Consider the following 20,056-nt stretch of genomic DNA (forward strand, 5'->3'; position numbering starts at 1 on the left):
AGGGAGAGTGAAAGCTGGATGAACCCCTCTTTGGACCTCCCTGGGATGAGCTTGGCTGCCATTAATGCCAAATAGAGAACTAAATACATAACATTCTCAACTTAAAAATTAGACTGTTATATGTGCTCCAAAAATACAGCGCTCTAGACTTTTTTTTTTTTATTGAAGCGCAAATTCTGTAACTTACCCCTAAATCAATTATATGTTTGACCTAATATAGCCATCAAATTTTTAAGATGAGAATTTTGTATGGCCCCCGAATGATTTTACAAATATCCAAATGGCCCTCGGCAGCAAAAAGGTTCCCCACCCCTGATGTAAAGTATGGAGGTGCTGGGTCCACCAGAGACAGAGAGAAGTTTTTAGAAACCACTCTGGCTAAAAGATGTGGGTCCTCCAAATCCACGTAAAATATGAACTATAACGAGCCTTTCTGCTGCCTGAGGAAAAAACTGATACAGCCCCCCCCATGCCAATTTCTTAATCTAACCTCTTTGCCACAATGAAAGCGCTCATTGCCCATGGCCCTTCCGCTGCCCTCCTCTTGCCCCTACCTGGTGCTGCCTGAGCCGATCGCCTCACCTGGCCTCATTGGTGGTGTACCCCTGGATGTAGGAGTAAAGTCGAAGGGCCACTTACCGGCAAATTTGACATGGAACTTATTTTCAGGCTTCAAAATCTGGACATATAGAGGACAGTTAGGGGCAAAATCTTTCACAGCCCAGGCTCTCAGGATGGTTTGATGGTCCTAAAGACATAAGAGCAAATGGCTTCATGCAGCGTAGGGATGAGGGTTCATGTACTGTATGAAGAGCTGAAAAGATAACCTTATGTTCCATCAATCAGTAAAGGAAGTTTTGCTAAATTTTTTATTGGATTTTTGGAAACTACATGAGCACAAAAAAATCGTTCCCATCATAGAAGGGGTGAAATCCAATAGTGGATTATAGACGTTTGTTGTTTGCAGTGGAGGCCAATCTGGCCTAATAGATTGTCTCAAGTGGACAACCCCTTCTCAAGCCAACCTGCCCACTGGCTACCAGGACATATGGTCCAGCTGGGATTGGGTAGAAGGAGGGGGTAAATGGAGGTGGTTGAGACTATGAACAATGTGAAGTTAGCTCTTACTGCGGCAGTGCGGTCCACCTCGTTCCGGCTACTGAGGATAAAACAAGCCTCGGCGTCGTCCATCCTGTAAGAGGGGGCAAAAAGGAGACAATGAATCTCTAATGTACATGGACACCTACTTGTAAATACTTCTTTTGTACTACCAAAATGGAGAAACAGGTCTCTCCTGCCTATGCCCCCCTCCTCATATTGTAAAGTGAAGGTTCACATGTACGTCCTCTGACATGATCCCTCTCCAGGGTTCATGACTTGAGCCCTACCGGCTGCAAGAACTAGGGGACCTTACATGTACAGTCAATGAAACGTCCAGGAGACAGAAAGGTTAGGACAAGATCTACCGCTTCTTGAAATAACAATTGAGATGGAGAGAGGACCACGTGTCAGTATCTTCAGGATAATACGGAGGCCAGTGAGAAGTCTCACTTCACTAAGGACCCAGAACGGAGCCCAGTAATTGTCTGTGTAACGTGAGATAAGTCCCCGAACACCTCGATGTAATGACACAAATACAGAGGATACAAGGACAGCAATGGAGGGAACTCTCCCACTTAATTCCTTGAAGGCTCTGGACACCTTTTGAGGGCATTTTTTTTTTTTATTATTGCATTTTACTCATTTTAGACAAAAAATTTTTTTTTTGTTGGTCTTCATAAAAAATTTACAGCGGTACTTGTACTACAGGGGTTAATTGAAAGTGTATCTACAGAGTTGAGTCCCCTCATCCAGCAGAGCTGCCTGCTCAGTCTGTAGCCCTCTTGACAGCTCAAAAATAGTCATTACAGCTTAATTCTTCACACTGATAATAAGAGATCACAGATAAGGGATTCACATGAGCAGTCAGATGACAGGATTCAATATAACCACAGAACCTTGCTGCTCTGCAAATATACAGATTACACCATTATACTGGGGAAGTGGCTGAAATTTCTTAATAAAAGGTCAATTGAAAAAAATATTTTTAGCCCCAAATAAGTAAAATGCATAAATAAAAACTAACCTTTCCCCCCAAAGGTGTCCATAGCCTTTAAGCTAATGTCTTCATGGAATCGTAAAGGGGAATTTACTTATGGTCAAGGTCAGACTGTCCCACTAGATTACTAGAGGATCCCCTGGTGAGCCTAGGCTGTGACACAATAGTGGATCCCAAAGGTCCAGAAGAAGACAACCCTGGATGGAGCAAATATTTTCAATGATGGAAATTATTTTTCCCCTTGAATTTGTTTTTTAATTTACAATTGCAAATGCTTTTTATATTTTTCAGAGAAGAAACCCCACTGGATTGTTGAGAAACCAGCCCATCCCATACTCTGCTCATCCCATCTCATGTCTTCTACTAGAAGGGGCCAGGGGCCAAACTGTATTCAAGAATCTTACGTCCACCCCTTTACTCACTTTGCTCTCATGAGGTCTTGATCTTTGAGGGCCGACCCTTGCAGATAGATGACTCTCTGGGACCACAGCGGTATCTGCAGTACCCGTCGGACCTGGATATCCATTTCTGTTGGGCAAAGGATAACCACGTAGTAATCCTGGGAAAAAAACAATGGATACAAAAAGATTAGGTTATAAAAATAATCTGTTATGCAGCTGAGCAGGAGATATATCACCAGGACTGGGGAACTGGTGGCCCTGGTACAATCTCCATGAGGGCTCTAGAAGAATGGAGGTTTAGGAAGTGTACATCTCTGGAAAGGAGGAATGTTCAGGGTCAAACTGGCCCACCCGTGGAACCTCTGGTCATCCCAAGCTCTGACACAGTGATAGGTCCCAAGAGTCTGGCACAAGGGAACATCATCTGGAGCGGACTTTGGAGACAATTACTTGGTCACGAGCCATTTTATTTTTTTACGGGTTGGTTTACAAATTACCCATTTGACCTTCTGATGATATGTCATATAGGTGTATGGAACCAAGGAACCCAACCCTTGTATGGTAAACCAATATGAAGTAAACCTTGCCGCACCTTATAATGCTGGTCGGGTAAAGAACAACTCTGGTACCTGGAGCCGAGGATGCGCGTAGAACTCATTGAGGAAGTCCATGAGGAGGTCGATCTTGAGGGAGCTGACACATAAGACAACATGCTTCTCCGTCTGGGCTCTATGGCGGCTATAGTTTCCTCCAGATTTCTGACGCTCCATCCACAAGTACACCAGCTCCTCAAACTACACAGAAAATAAACCTTAATGAGCCGACGGAAATCAGCAATTTAATAATCATAAACCATTTATGCCCTTTTATCTGGTATCATTTTTATAGGCGTTTTTATCTCAGCGGTATCATTTTTAATTGTTTTGCAGCATTTTAGAGCCATTTCCATCTGTAGAATTGGTTCTTTGTTAGAGTTGTTTTTATAGCATTAGATGATATTCATAGATTTATATGATTTCTTATCATTTATTACTATTTTTACGGGTGCATTATGCGCAGTGGTCCCAAGCTTTTGAAATATTGGGAACCTGGAGAGTTTTTTTTCTGTACTTCAAAAACAAACATTCTTGGACCGAGGTGTAGCTTTAAGCCCCTCTGTCCCCAACCATAGGGTCTCCTCCTATGTGGTAGAAGCGTCAATGTGCACCAGGACCCGGCTGCATCCTGTATACCCCTTTGGAACTGTCACTAGTGTGAGAGATAGGAAAATTAAGTGTAAGGTTATATACAGTGGAGTATGGAGTTTAATGCGCCGCTTGATGATCCAGAATATCTGATTATCCGACAATTCTAGTAGAAGACCTTGTGTTAAAGGGCATCTGTCAGCAGTTTTGTCCCTATGACACTGGCTGACCTGTTCCATGTGCGCTTGGCAGCTGAAGGCATCTGTGTTGGTCCCATGTTCATATGTGCAAATGAGCCTCTAGGAGCAACGGGGGCGTTGCCGTTACTCCTAGAGGCCTAGCTTTCTCTGCATATTGATTGACAGAGCTATGGGTGATGATGTTTACTATGCCTGGCCCTGTCAATCAAAGTACAGGGGGTGTGGCAGTTGCAGAGTGGGCTGAGCCTCTAGGTGTAATGGTAACGCCCCTGTTGCTCCTAGAGGCTCATTTGCATATAGTAAAACATCATTTTTCTCAGCAATGTCATTGCTGGTACACGCCCTTTAACATTTAATTTTTTATACAGGTGACTACCTGCAGCTCTGATCTTATGTGTTGAGCGGCGACTGCCCCTTCTCCCTCCTTCATCGCTCGTCATGTTCTAGCTCGTCTTTTTCCTTCATTAGATAAGACGAGCACTAAAAACATTCTGACCTCTTATTCTGCCTCAGCCGTTCTTCTTCTTTGTCAATTAGATTTTGAAGTATCTGCTCCCTAGATGCCTCTCAAGATAACAATTTCTCACTCTGGAAGCTCTTGACAGATTTGTATTTTTTTTTTTTTGCCTGAGTCTTAAAGGAGTCGAGTATGAGATCAGAAGACCATGGCTGTCTTCTTTCAGAAACAGCACCACTATTGTCAACAGGCTTTGTGTGGTATTGCAGCTTAACTTAATTAATTTGACTAAGGCGGAGTTGCAGTACTACTAATAGCCCATGGACAAGAGGGGGCGCTGTTTCTGGAAGAAAGCAGCCATGGTTTTCTAATCTTCTACAACCCTTGTAGATGCATGTGCTATAGGTCTTCATCTCTTATGCAGATCTAGGTGTCTTCATGGTTACAGACTATAAACAGTGGGTGGAGGGGGGTAACAGGATCAGACTACACAAGGCTCTGTTTGTAGTCTGTAACCATGGAAACAGATCTGCCTAGGAACTGTATACATAAGACTTGATTAAAGTTGCTCAATCTTTTTTTTTTAATATAGTAGATACTATGGACACTGAATAATTGGTTGCAAAAGTGTACACACCCTTTCTTGCCAGCTTGTGCCCTATGCATGACACAGTTCCACTAGATATGCCAGCACTAACTTATCCACCAGATGCTCTAATCTGCAAGCAGGTGCGCTACATAACTAAGGTCATAGGGGGCGCTCTGTACATTTCCAGCTTGTTGGCCGTCCAGTGATACTTTGCCTGGCAAATATAGCGGGCAATAGGATGCCAGACCTATGAGCATAGAAGCTGAGAAGAGAGGACACACGGTGACCATCCAGGCGGTGGGGCTATCCAAAAAGGGACCATGGTCAACTAGCATAACGCCTATAAAAGTGGCCCTTCCATGTTCAGGGCCCGTATAACTCTCAGTCTGGCCCCGTGTTGATATCCCTAATACAATACTGCCATCGTTCCTCATGTCTCGGTGCTTTCCCGTCACTGGAGTCAATGAGATCTGGACAGAAGGAGCCTTCACCAATGCAAAGTAGAAGCGCGCAGGTCTTAAGAAAGGGTTTAATCCTGCTGACAGGGGAACAGCGCCAAGCAGATCTCATAGCCGCCATGCCTCGCCGGCTCCTAGACATCCAGTCCCGGTGGCGGTGACATGTCCTATATGCGTCTGTCTCAGTGTCAGTTGCAGGGGATTTTGGGACCCGTCACCGAACCAGTCAAGGAGAAATGAACCAAAGGCGTGACGGTTTCAGGAGCAGCGTAGAATCTGACATAACCTGGATTCACAGGCAGCGGCGTACATAGAGAAGTAAGGGCCCATAGCAATGACCAAACAAGACCCCCCCACACAGAAGGGTTTCCACCTAAACCCCTTTCAATGACCCTTGGGCCATTTTGTCCACTGCCTCATTTGCTAAAAGTTGTTCCTTTAGAGCAGGGTTTGTCGCCTCCGGTCCTCGGGCCCCACCTGCCGCTCATGGTTTCAGGATTCCCTTAGTATTGAGCAGGTGATATAATTAGTGTCCAAGTATCAGGACTTACCACAGGTATTCATTCTGTGGGATATTCTCAAATCCTGACCGGTAGGTAGGTCCCGAGGACCGGAGTTGAGAAACCCTGCTTTAGAGTCCTGACTAAGTTTTCACCCCCAGTAGAAGAGGAGATGATCCCAACTGGGCCCCCTCTTGCCCTGGGCCCCATTGCAGTCGCATGGTCTGCCGCTATGGAAGTTACGCCCCTGTTCACAGGGCAGATGTATCAGGGGGGTGCAGAGGGGAAAGCAGTTTTCAGGTCCTGCACCGACTACTCTAATACTGCCCTCTAGGGACAATTATATAGATGCAAATGGGACAGAAAACGACGCCATCTGTTATGTATTACTTTACAGTTTTCTAGCTTATTACGCTGTCCTGCCTCAGTGATCGGCTGCGATCTCTGGGGAACCCGTCAGCCAGTGTTCAGTTTCCCTACGGCACCGCCACAGGTGAAATGAGGCATTACACAGTTGCAGCGCTGGAGTCCTGGGGTCGAATCTGACCGAGGACGGCATCTGCATGGAGTTTGTATGTTCTCTCTGTGTTTGCGTGGGTTTCCTCCGGGTTCTCCGGTTTCCTCCCACCACCCAAAGACATACTGATAGGGACCTTAGATTGTGAGCCCCATTGGGGACAGTTGGATGATCATGTCTGTAAAGCGCTGAGGAATAGAGTAGAGCCATATATACCGTAAGTGAGTATAATAAATTTTAAAATAAATTTGGATATCCCTAAACCAAACGTCATTAGTGAACCTACACACATATGGTAGGGAACTGCATAAATAGCAATTCCATACTATCTGCCTGCTAGATAACGATAGGAAATCTGAACTCCTCAAAGCGATGTACCTTCCTGAAGTGGAGCGGTCGCCTCTCCTACTTGCATTCCCCATGTAATAATTCTGGAGACTATGCTGCACCATTCCTCTATTATTCCTGCTACAAGTTCTGCATGAATTGATAGCAAGTTGAAATGAAGGTCCAGCTGGGTTGGAGGGGTATCCCTGCACAGTCTGACACTGGCAGCATCCACTGGATACTATCAGACTGTTCCAGTACACCCCCCCAACTAGTAACACCCGTCTGGACCTTAATTGTAAACTGCTAGTAACTCATTCATAACTTCTAGTAGGAATAATAGAGCAACAGCACAACATACAGTCATAAGAATAGGTGTTCCAGAATTGGGGGATGTAAATGGTCACTAAAGCAGACACGTCAGGGGAGGTGACGGGTCCTCTTTAGGAAGGTACAGCGCTTTGAGGAGTTCATTATTCCTATTATCTTCTAGTAGGCAGATATCATGGAATTTTTCCTCTTCAAAGCAACATAAGTGGAGTCATTTATATCGCTACATTAGGTAACTGCTATTTATGCCATCCCCTCTCGTGTATAGGAGAGCATAAACCAGACTGGCCACTTACCTGGAGAGGTAACACCACGAGGGCCACGCAGATCATAATGACCACCAGGAGCTGCGAAGGCCAGATTTTAGGAGTCACATCTCCATATCCCACCGTAGAGAAAGTGACGATGCAGAAGTAAAACGATTTGAAGAGTGAAAGGTTTTCCCCGGCTCTTTCCAGATGCTGAATACCGCACATCCTGAAAGAGAGCGCCAGGCGACGGTTAGCGGCGGGTGGGAGGCTGCGGGGGGGGGGGGGGTCGCGGCGGTGTCACCACAGTCACCCCCCCAACCAGACCCAACCCCAGTATCCTTACAACTTTATATAAAGGCGTATTTATTGAATAATACAAAATAATCCAGTTTTCTAAAATATTTCTTGTACAATCAGGGTTTTCAAGACCTCTGCTTGCAGCTAATGAATAGAAATCTTCATGGTTTACTTCCAGGGGATGAAAATCTGTCCTGGTCATACAGGGGCACGGCTCGTTACAAGTCTGTACTGTAACGTCCATCATATGACGAGGAGACCAGGACAGGATTTTATCAGTCATTCAGTGACTACAAGCAGAGATCTGTGAGAAATGGATGCAGAAAGTAGATTAGAAAATTGGAGAACTACAATGAATAAGCTTTATTTGCCAGAAGACCTCTTTAAAGCTCAGTAGCTTTTTAATATAGTATCTCAGTATTTTCAAGATCTCTGCTTGCTGTCAGTATAGAAAAATCTTGCAGATTTAGTTATTATCACAGCTGGGAATTGACTACAGTGTCATTTAGCTCACAGAGAACTATCTACATCAGCGGATCCAATCTTTCTTTTCTCTCTTTTGTTACAATGTATCAGTGCAGGTGCCATGTATTAAGTCTTGAGTCCAGTCACTCACATAGGATTGTTTAGGACTGGATCAAATCGCAGCATACCCTCAGCTGTGAGGAGTATTAGATCTGCACAGTTTATTTTACTCTCTAGATGTAAACCGTTACACATCCATTCACTGGAAGCAAGTAGATCTCTTAAAAACTGTGATGAATTGCTAAAAATAAAATAAAATTGCGAACCAAATAAGGTCAAATAATTAAAAGGCATCTGTCAGCAGTTTTGTACCTAGGAAACTGACTGACCTGTTACATGTGCGCTTGGCAGCTGAAGGCATCGGTGTTGGTCCCATGTTCATATTTGCCCGCATTGCTGAGAAATATTTAGTTTTAATATATGCAAATGAGCCTCTAGGAGCAACGGGGGCGTTGCCATTACACCTAGAGGCTCTGCTCTCTCTGCAACTACTTCACCCTCTGCACTTTGATTGACAGGCAATGAAAACCGTGATCCTGTCTTGTTCTGTGAAAGTGCAGAGGGTGCGGCAGTTGCCTCTAGGTGTAATGGCAACGCCCCCGTTGCTCCTAGAGGCTCATTTGCATACATTAAACCATCATTCTTCTCAGCAATGCGGGGACATATGGACATGGGACCAACACAGATGCCTTCAGCTGCCAAGCTCACATGGAACAAGTCAGCGAGTGTCATGGGCACAAAACTGCTGAGAGATGCCCTTTAAACCTGGACGGTGCGGTTGTCACCGGATGGTATCTATCAAGCTACAGCGCCACCACATGGCTTCCCTCGTGCACAACAAGACATAATCTTAATAAAACATAACTCATACTTTTCTGAAAGCTGCTGAATAATACAGATGATGACTAACAGAAAGCAAAGCCGGCTCTGCAACGTGAGTGAGTCAGGAGCCATTGTCCGTTAATTGTATAGGGATTTGGAACCAGGGGCCCGGGAGCTGATCGGTGCCACTTGGCAGTCATTACCCGGTCATATTAGAACCTATTGTTGCAGATGGAGAATGGCTGCCGTCATGTCAAGTGCGTACAAGAGGCTGAAAAATTATATTTCCACTTTATATATATACAGACGTGGACAAAATTGTTGGTACCCTTTGGTCAATGAAAGAAAAAGTCACAATGGTCACAGAAATAACTTTAATCTGACAAAAGTAATAATAAATTAAAATTCTATAAATGTTAACCAATGAAAGTCAGACATTGTTTTTCAACCATGCTTCAACAGAATTATGTAAAAAAATAAACTCATGAAACAGGCATGGACAAAAATGATGGTACCCCTAGAAAACACAGAACATAATGTGACCAAAGGGACATGTTAATTCAAGGTGTGTCCACTAATTAGCATCACAGGTGTCTACAACCTTGTAATCAGCCATTGGGCCTATATATATGGCTCCAGGTAATCACTGTGTTGTTTGGTGATATGGTGTGTACCACACTCGACATGGACCAGAGGAAGCAAAGGAAAGAGCTGTCTCAAGAGATCAGAAAGAAAATTATAGACAAGCATGTTAAAGGTAAAGGCTATAAGACCATCTCCAAGCAACTAGATGTTCCTGTGAGTACAGTTGCACATATTATTCATAAGTTTAAGATCCATGGGACTGTAGCCAACCTCCCTGGACGTGGCCGCAGGAGGAAAATTGATGACAAATCTAAGAGACGGATAATCCGAATGGTAACAAAAGAGCCTAGAAAGACTTCTAAAGAGATTCAAGGTGAACTTCATGCTCAAGGAACATCAGTGTCAGATCGCACCATCCGTCGTTGTTTGAGCCAAAGTGGACTACATGGGAGACGACCAAGGAGGACACCATTGTTGAAAACGAATCATAAAAAAGCAAGACTGGAATATGCCAAACTACATGTTGACAAGCCACAAAGCTTCTGGGAGAATGTCCTGTGGACAGATGAGACAAAAATCGAAGTTTTTGCCAAGGCACATCAGCTGTATGTTCACAGACGAAAAAATGAAGCATATCAAGAAAAGAACACTGTCCCTACTGTGAAACATGGAGGAGGCTCTGTTATGTTCTGGGGCTGCTTTGCTGCGTCTGGCACAGGGTGTCTTGAATCTGTGCAGGGTACAATGAAATCTCAAGACTATCAAGGAATTCTAGAGAGAAATGTACTAGCCAGTGTCAGAAAGCTTGGTCTCAGTCGCAGGTCATGGGTCTTGCAACAGGACAATGACCCAAAACACACCGCTAAAAACACCCAAGAATGGCTAAGAGGAAAAAATTGGACTATTCTAAAGTGGCCTTCTATGAGCCCTGACCTCAATCCTATTGAGCATCTTTGGAAGGAGCTGAAACATGCAGTCTGGAAAAGGCACCCTTCAAACCGGACACAACTGGAGCAGTTTGCTCATGAGGAGTGGGCCAAAATACCTGCTGAGAGGTGCAGATGTCTCATTGACAGTTACAGGAAGCGTTTGATTGCAGTGATTGCCTCAAAAGGTTGCGCAACAAAATATTAAGTTAGGGGTACCATCATTTTTGTCCATGCCTGTTTCATGAGTTTATTTTTTTACATAATTCTGTTGAAGCATGGTTGAAAAACAATGTCTGACTTTCATTGGTTAACATTTATAGAATTTTAATTTATTATTACTTTTGTCAGATTAAAGTTATTTCTGTGACCATTGTGACTTTTTCTTTCATTGACCAAAGGGTACCAACAATTTTGTCCACGTCTGTATAGCAGAGTCCTAGGGCGGCATTGTCATACACAATATTACCTTACGCTGCAGGTATTAATTGAGGGGGGGGGGGGGCAGAAATACAGTAAAATATTAACGAGAAGCAATGAGCAAAATTATGGTAAACCGGCGTCAGAGGAATCAACCCACACAGAGGGGAAGTTTTTAATATTTTTTTCTATACCACCCTTACATAAATAGTACCCACTTATTCTGAAAGGAAACAATATATGAAAAGTAGTGCAAGCCGGGCCGTCTCCTGCTGGTTTGGGGCTATGGAGTCACCGTGCACCCCTCATCTACCCCAGGCACAAAATATGCTGAAAAATCCCCAAATTCTCTTTGTATAATGAGAGTTAAAAAGTTCTGACTGCTTACAGCAACCACTAGGGGGAGCTAATTGCATAGATCTATAAACAGGGAGCGCCACCTAGTGGCTGCTGCATGTAATGAGAATTGTAGTGCTTTGCTCAGTGATGGCAGCCATTTAATACTGTTCCATGGGGCCCATACCAGTGGCATGGGCTGCCCCCATTATGTACTGAGTGCATCTTTTTTAAAGCCCATCGTTATGTGGCTGGCAGGACTGTGGTCCTCCAAAAAGCGTTGGTACCATTGCTTCCTCTGCAACCCCTAGAACTAGGTCCAGAAATGATTTAGGCCATCTTCAATGCTCCTCTGCACAGTTATATATTTATAACCAGCGATGGCACAGAAAGTGTAAATGGGATAATACAGGCAGCAGCACTGAGGTTACTTAGGGAATGAGGTCCTTCTTGTAATGTACCAGCGCCGGCCTCTGCGCAGAGGATGACAGGAGACCTGGAAGACTTAATAAGTGCACACCACATAACACTTACCCTTATCAGAGCAGCATTAAGGGCAGAAGAGCTGCGTGCGCCCCCTCCTTACAGTGGGCAAGAAGTGGCACTTAGATAGCAGACACAATACATCACCACGTGCAGCGCTCCGTGACTCGGCACCGGCTCTCACCTCGGAATCCACCTCCCAGAAGACTATGGGATTATGGATGACATGTAACGGACTGCAACCTCTGTACCCCCCATGCCAAGGGTGCCCTGTCACCCAACTGACCATACATGCAGAATGGGTGAAGAGCTAATAGAGATTAGATGGAGACAGATAGATATATATGAGATAGATGGACAGGATATGAGATAGACAACAGATTTTCATGTCCAAACCGTGCATTTTTGTTGGGACTCTTCTCATACAGGATAGTCCAGTTATACATCACTGGATGGGGTTAGGTTCCCGCACTGACAGGACTTAAAACACAAATAAACTCCTGCCCCTCTAGGCGCTACCTAAACAACATACGTCCCTACCTCATTTGTAGGGCACAGTTCACACATGAACATCATATGCGGCTTCCCTCAGCCAACATCCATCCATCAGCCTCCAGGCTTTTTGGGGGGATTGTGGTCTAGTAGTCCTCCCGACTCTGACCTAGTGACCCTCTTTCTGCAGGCGTCACTGTGTCCCCCAAACTTCAGGTAACACCCTAGCCTTGTGGCCCCTCAGCCTTGCTGGCTGAGACCACACACCCAAAGCCTCAGCAGGACTCTGCTTCACAAACACTCTCTCTCTCCCTCCTCGGACTGACACCCTGGGAGGAGCTTTAGGTCGGCCTCATCTGCGATCACCTCAGGTGAAAGGAAAACCTGCCCTGGAATGAGGGGGTGGATTGGAAGGTCCCACTGCCAAACCTACCATCTCAATCCAATAAAATCCATCCCTGAATAAAGACAATACCGTAGCTTCAGCAACTAGGTTTGCTGAAGCCAGCGCCATCTTCCTGGACTTTACTTATCTCACCTAGGGTAGATTCACACCCCTTCCAGGACTTCACCGTACACATCACTATTCACATTGCCACGATAGATAGATATGAGGTATATATATATATATATATATATATATATATATATATATATATATATATATATATGATATTAGATAGATAGATAAGCGGGGTCCGCTCCAGGGTTACATATAGTATTACATGGTGGACATTAAAATAAAAACAGTCAAGCAGATGTGTCAGATTAATATGCAGTCCTATGTAAGAGCAGCATACTCCTGCTCCGCTGATACGCCGGGTACCAGGGCAGCATATTAAGCCGACAGATCTGATTTAGTCAACAAATACGATGTTTCGGCCATGACAGACGCAGCAGACTCACAGCGTGCTCTGGATCTCGCTATAGTCAGGCCTTTCCCCCCTGGTTTTACAATGTGACATGAAGACGTTTGTGGGGTCACTCCGCCACTTGCACGGAATCAGTTGCTTAAAGGGAACCTGTCACCGGGATTTTTATGTATAGAGCTGAGGATATGGGTTGCTAGATGGCCGCTAGCACATCCGCAATATCCAGTCCCCATAGCTCTGTGTGCTTTTATTGTGGAAAAAAAGCGATTTGATCCATATGCAAATTACCCTGAGATGTGTCCTGTACGTGAGAGGAGTCCAGCGTGAAGGAGCCCAGCACCGCCCCGCATCCTCCGAATCTCCTCCTTGCTCCCCGACGTCAGACAGCCAGAGCGCCGTAATCTCGCGATGCGCGAGCTAGTGCATGCGCAGTTCCTTCCCTGAGGCTGATGCCAGCACAGGCACGGAACATTATGAGGACACTGCACATGCGCTAGCTTGCGTATCGCGAGATTACGGCGCTCTGGCTGTCTGACGTCGGGGAGCAAGAAGGCGATTCGGAGGATGCGGGGCGATGCTGGGCTCCTTCACGCTGGACTCATCTCACGTACAGGACACATCTCAGGGTAATTTGCATATGGATCAAATCGCCTTTTTTCCACAATAAAAGCACACAGAGCTATGGGGACTGGGTATTGCGGATGTGCTAGTGGCCATCTAGCAACCCAGGTCCTCAGCTCTATACATCAAATCGGGGTGACAGTTTCCCTTTAAACTAAGCTTCTAGGCCCCAATGCCAAAATCAGGCTCTGGGACCCTTAGTAGTGTACTGCCCCTCTACATAGTAACCTACGGACTGACTGCCGCCGTCACCGCACAGGACTCACTATTAATATATTTAGACTAAATGGAGAGCGAAGTTCTTACCCTGTGAACACCAGGCATAGCAGGGTGCAGATCAGAATGATCACCTGATTAAACATGGCCGACTGCGTCCTCTGGATGGCGCGGTGGAGGTCATTCTGAAATACAACAAGGATGTTAATAAGCTTACATGAAACTGGTGGAGCAGAACACACAGCAATAGCCTAATACATATATATTCTGTAATTTGGGCCCCATCAGGCAATAGGGCCTGGGTGCGACTGCTACCTCAGCACCCGCTATAGACACGTGACCCCTGACATTATTACTGTTTATAATTATGTCACCTCTTAGATTTGGTATTAACTGGATGTGAATATTATCCCTGTCCAGCCCCTGCTTAAGGTATCACTCAACATCTAAAATTTCCCCCCTTGATGTGCTGCCCTTGACACAAAGCTATACTTTCAGACAAGTAGCTTCAAATCTAAGGGCTCTGCTCATCCTTCTATATGTGGTCACATCATGGTCCACAGGATCTATGTTTGGTATAGTGAGATACTTCTGTGCAACAACTGAATCCTCAATAGTAGCACATTTTAGGGCTCACTTGAGAAGGCCCTCCCAAACTGTAAGCAGATACATGATTGCACCTCCATGCAGTTAGTATAGATACAGGGTGATTTTAAATATTATGTATCATTGGGGGTCCATGGGTTCCTCAGGGGTGGGGCTTGGCTGTAACCATTCTCTCTCCTGCAGTTAGCATAGTTACTAGGTGGTTTAAAGTATTTGTGTTCTCTTATGCATCACTGGGCTCTATGTTTCCTCAGGGGCGGGCTTTGTTGTGACAATTATCTCTTTTGTAGCTCCATGCAGTTACTGGGTGGTTTAAAGTATTAGTATTCTCTTACGCATCATTGGGTATCTATGTGTTCCTCAGGGGGGGAATTGGTTGTGACCATTATCTCCCCTGTAGCTACGTCTACTTTGACTATACCAAATAGATTGACACTAACAGCACTTACGATCATGTTCTCCAAGACGCATTTTGCCAGCCAGCAGTTCAGGAAAACCGGGATGAACAGATTTCGTAATGGCGACCAAAATATCTGGAGAGGAATGGAAGAGAGAACCTATTTAACTGTGTATGGAAGCCGGGGGATGTGGAGCACTGCAACAGCAAATCTAGAGCTCTGTATAGATATCAGCGCTGAATTTTGGACCTATTTAGATACCCCCCAGACACTTTACATTTGGGTGAACTCAAACAGGTCCAGATACACCCACTAGGAACCATTAGGGCCCATCTTTTCCTGTATTTAGGAGGACCGTACCATGTAGGAGAAGTAGCGCTGGTATTAGGTAGCTGACAGTCCTGCACCCCCCTCTCTGGTCGTTACGTGTCCTGCAGCCTCTCTCCATTCCGCCTCCGCAATTGCACATTTAAAACAGATTCCTAGGAGCCCTGTGAGACGTGCCATTCACCGGGCCCCGGACCACAAAGGCTTCGTGGGAATGTAATTTCCATCTTGTAGGAGAGATTTCTTGTTTTCACCTGTCTCCCTGGGTAAGCGAGTGCTCCATGTGATCAGAGAGATGGAAATCCCGCAGACCTCCTCTATGTAAGACCAGCAAATTACCAGTGAAGAAAGCGGCGCGGGCGGCTGCGATTTACCGAGGCTGAGACACTACAGGCCCCGTGTGGTGAAGGGGCCTAATTATACGCCGCTGTACACGGGGGTGTGCGACTGCTGGAGACCTCTAGACTGTGCGGAGAAAAGCGATAAGAGCGTGACTCCCACGTACACTTTACTGATATTATGTCCCTAACTTCGTCGTCGCGCTTAATTCCTGAAATACTCTGTGCTACCGTGCTTGTACATACAGTCCTTGCCGACACTGAGTGGAGAAATCCCTGCCTTTTACGAGATCATCATATTCTAATTATTTTTTTTAAATACTCTGTACTACTGGGGGGATCTTCCTCCTTCCTTGCATCCAATACATTGCTCTCTAGAAATACTCTGTGCTGCTGGGATGTAATGCTCTTTCGGTCTGCCTATATTTATATTCCCCATCCAGCATGCTGATCCCCTGAAATACTCTGTGCTGCTGGGAGGTTATGCCCTTCCCGTTTGCCTACATTTGTCTGTCTCATCCAGCCCTGGACCTGCAAGCTAAGCACGCTGATCCCCTGAAATACTCTGTGCTGCTGGGATGTAATGTCCTTCCAGTCTGCCTACATTTATCGTAACCCATCCAGTCCTGGACCTGCAAGTTCAGGATGCTGACGGCGATGTCGCCGTGCACCGGTCTCTGATGTGCTGTCACTGGGAGTCATCTACAACAACTGGATGTTAAATGGCAGAAATAAAAAAAAGAAAATAATAATAATAAAAAAAAAAAAAAAAAAAATGCGGCAAATGGGGAACCGCGCAAAACTACCACCTCCATCCTAATTATTCCCTTCTGTTTCGCCGGCTCAGGCAATTAGTTAAGAAAATCCAGGGGCTGAAAGCTTTCTTGTCTTCACATCATGATTTTCTCACCAGATGGGATTTTCTCGGCTCGAGAACAAAAAGACTGCGTGGGAAAAACTCCGCTGACAAAGGCGATGCTAGGTTTATAACCCAGGCACGGTGGGCTCATTTCACTTCCATTACCTGTAATATGGAGCCCGCAGCTCGGAGCATTCAAAGACACAAAGTGATTATTCTCGAGCATCCCGACTCAAGGCGGAGTGTTCCATTACTGGGGGGGTACAGGTACTCATTGCAGCCGACCCCCTACTTGATGATCTGTGTGCTTTCCGCATCTATATGCCTGTTCCGCCAAGATAGAACATCTCCTAAAATTGTCTGCAAAATGCAGACCCATTGAAGTCAATAGAAGCCGCAAAAAATGCAGATGCAACACGGACTGTTGTGGATCCGTGACTTGCTGTCGTGTGCATGGGGCCTTAGGAAGCATCATAAATGGGCCCTTGTTTTCCCCATCCACACCCAAAACTGAAAACGAACTGGTAGCAAAAAACAGAAAACGTTATGGGGGGAGCTCATACAGCAGGCTGCTCTCCTGTATGTCAGCCATGTTATTAGCGCTGCCGGGAAAGCGCTGCAAGAGAAAAAATTATAATAATTGTAGCAGCCAATTAGAGCTAAGCCGTTAGGTCACATGTCTGACAACGGGCTGGAGATAAACTGCTGTCTGTTTCCAAGGGCAACCAGCAGGATTTGGAAAACAATGGGGCAGATTTATGAAAACTGGCTAAAAAGCACCCCTATCGCACAGCGCCGCGCCTCATCGTCCGGCCGCAGCGCGCTCAGAGCAGAGGAAGGAAACTCACCGTGATGATGAAAGGAGCCGTGTTTATCATCTCCAGAATGAACGAGATCCTGAGGATTTGTTCCCAGATGTTCCCCTGCGGATTCAACACATTCACATAATAACGTACAACATGGCACCATTATGACGGTGTAATGTGCAACACTTAAAGGGGCGGTAATCCTGTTTCCACTGCATTTACCACGGAATCGCTTTCTGTTCCAGGCTGTGGAGAGACTATAACGTTCCTAGAAATGATTTCATCCACAAGTAGGAACAGATGTAGCAGAGCCGTGACAACTCACAAATAACGTGTGCAATGTTGCACCATGCAAACCACATATCTCAAAAAGACCACAAGCGCCAAATGACAAGCTCAGCTCTGCTACATCTGTACCAATGAATCAGCGTGTCTCAGCTGCTCTGTATTAACTCTTTCAGCCACACAAGAGGGATAACCCTATTCAGCACTCCAGCGGGTGTGAAACTAAAATGGTTTTGCGACCCAAATCCCATGTTAGGGCCCCAATGCATTAATATCCACACTGTGCTCATCCTCGTACCATAGACTCATGCAAAGCTTACCTTATAGCTGAGATACATCAGCAGCATCGTCTCCAAGAAACTGATTATGGCCACGGTGACCTGTGAGGTGAGGAGAAGCAGGATTATGGGGTATTGATGAGCAGATCACGCCCTGTGACTCCAGCACTGCTACATGTGGGGATTACTGGAGGGTGTGCAGAGACTAAATGTTTGCAGTGGAAATGTCCACATTTAAGCCGCCTCTTGGTACAAAGCTCAGTAAGCAGACGGATGCCAGTTACCCTGACAATAGACTGATGAAATGCTAATCCAGAGCCGAGGCGTCTTCAGCGACTTCCGAAATCCTTGGGATAATAAACAGAAGGATCTCTCAAGTGTAAAGTGAAACTCCGCTCAAAATATTCACATCTTTGAGCTTCTTTAATAAGGGATTGGTGCATATTTCATATATATACACACACACACAAATATTTATGGTGGAGGATATGGGATGCCAATTCCTTACAGCTGCCCCTTTAAGGACAATGCATCACAAATCGTTTCTAATGGAAACGTGGATATGGATGGCATATGTCCTTAAAGGGGCAGCTGTAAGGAATTGGCATCCCATATCCTCCACCATAAATAGTTGTGTGTGTGAATATAAAACTATGTGGCAATTGCTTATTAAAGAAGCCTTAAAAATGTGAATATTTTGGCAGGGGTATAATCAACATGTCGATTGGGGGGGATGGGGGCAGCGTACGGGACTACTGCAGCCAATCACAGGCTGCAGTGGTCACTTGCTCCCCTTGTGTCATGACCATTAGTTACGTGACACAAGGGGAGCAGGTCACCACTGCGGCCTGTGATCGGCTGCAGCGGTCGCGTGTCCCCCTGTCCACAGATGTTGATTTCAGAGAGAGGAAGAGCTGACCCGAGAGCGACAGAAACTGAACCTAGAGGCGGGGTAAGTATGATCATCACCGCAGTTCAGCCACTCTTGGAGGTCTGCATTAGTCTTGTATAACCGCTTTAAGAACTATCTTCAGGACACTGAAGAACAAGGAGTCCTGGAAGTGATGATATGGCCCCCCACAGAGCCCTGATCTTAACACCATTGAGTCTGTCTGGGATTACATGAAGAGAAGGATTCGAGCAAGTCTACAGCCACAGAAGCTCTGTGGTTAGTTCTCCGAGATGTCTCCAAGAGTTCCTACAGAAACTGTGCAAGTGTACCTAGAAGGACTGATGAAGTCAGATGACGGTCACATCAAATATTAATTGGATTTACATTTCTCTCTTGTTCATTCACTTTGCAATTTGTTCATTTATAAAAATAAACTATTAAGGGTGCGGCCGCACAGAGGTTATGAGGAAGATCTCCTGCCGGATTTTCAGCCAAACCCAGAAGTGGATCCACCGGACAAAAGAAGTATAAATCCTTTCTTTATATTTAGGATTGCTTCCAATGCTTCATGCGTCCCCCTTCACGCTCTTAAAGGGAACCTACCCCGTTGAACATGACATATTGGCTGCAGGCAGCATGTTATAGAGCAGGAGGAGCCGAGCAGATTGGTATATAGTTTTATGGGAAAAGATTAAGTAAAACTTGTATTTCAGTCACTGATAGGCCCGCCTCCTGGACTTAAGCCACTGACAGGACCGCCTCCTAGACGCCAGCCACTGATAGGACCGCCTCCTGGACATCAAAGCCCAGAGTGAGCAAGAATTTAAATAAATTAAATACAAGTTTTACTAAATCTTCTCCAACAAAACTATATATGAATCAGCTCAGCTGAGTATTTTTTTTTTTTAAGTAGCTGGTAAAATTCATTACATTGGCTGTGATATAATAGCAGACACAACCTATAGACACAACCTATAAGTGTTTTTTTTTGCCTCATAAAACCCTTTAGGATTGTCAGACTAGAATGTGTTGGTCAGATGTGGCAATGAAGCAGAATTACTGTCACTTACCTGAATAGCCCAGAGCGGCGTCTGCCTGTCCACCCAAATAATTGGTTCCCTACAAGAGAGGGGGACACACTTGAGTGATTTGTGATGACCAATCGGATTTGCACATAGAATTTTACTAGATTATGACATCTGCAATCTGATTGGTCATTACAGGTGCTATCGCCCATTACAGCAGGACGGGAGCTCTCAGTACTCACCAGTTAATACTGGTTGTATGTGACTTGGTTGCATTGTTCTGCTTCTCACAGTTCGAGCTGAAAAAGATAAAATATATTATTTTATTTTTTTAC

At 45.2% G+C, this 20,056-nt stretch overlaps 1 protein-coding gene across 3 annotated transcripts in view; it reads right to left on the bottom strand.

Annotated features, from left to right (window-relative positions):
• KCNT1 (potassium sodium-activated channel subfamily T member 1) overlaps positions 1-20,056 on the bottom strand; it is a 192,007-nt gene that overhangs the window by 45,755 nt on the left and 126,196 nt on the right. For all 3 annotated transcript variants that reach the window (XM_044268511.1, XM_044268510.1, XM_044268509.1), the window contains exons 4-14: positions 19,964-20,020; positions 19,767-19,815; positions 17,847-17,906; positions 17,284-17,358; positions 14,963-15,046; positions 13,998-14,092; positions 7,358-7,538; positions 3,129-3,293; positions 2,521-2,657; positions 1,129-1,192; positions 640-748 (exon numbers count right to left, since the gene is read on the bottom strand). In XM_044268511.1, coding sequence (XP_044124446.1) covers positions 640-748; positions 1,129-1,192; positions 2,521-2,657; positions 3,129-3,293; positions 7,358-7,538; positions 13,998-14,092; positions 14,963-15,046; positions 17,284-17,358; positions 17,847-17,906; positions 19,767-19,815; positions 19,964-20,020 — 1,076 coding nt within the window. The remainder of the gene's footprint in view (positions 1-639; positions 749-1,128; positions 1,193-2,520; positions 2,658-3,128; positions 3,294-7,357; positions 7,539-13,997; positions 14,093-14,962; positions 15,047-17,283; positions 17,359-17,846; positions 17,907-19,766; positions 19,816-19,963; positions 20,021-20,056) is intronic.

Source organism: Bufo gargarizans, chromosome 9 (genome assembly GCF_014858855.1).
Source record: "Bufo gargarizans isolate SCDJY-AF-19 chromosome 9, ASM1485885v1, whole genome shotgun sequence".
NCBI classification, from domain to species: Eukaryota; Metazoa; Chordata; class Amphibia; order Anura; family Bufonidae; genus Bufo; species Bufo gargarizans.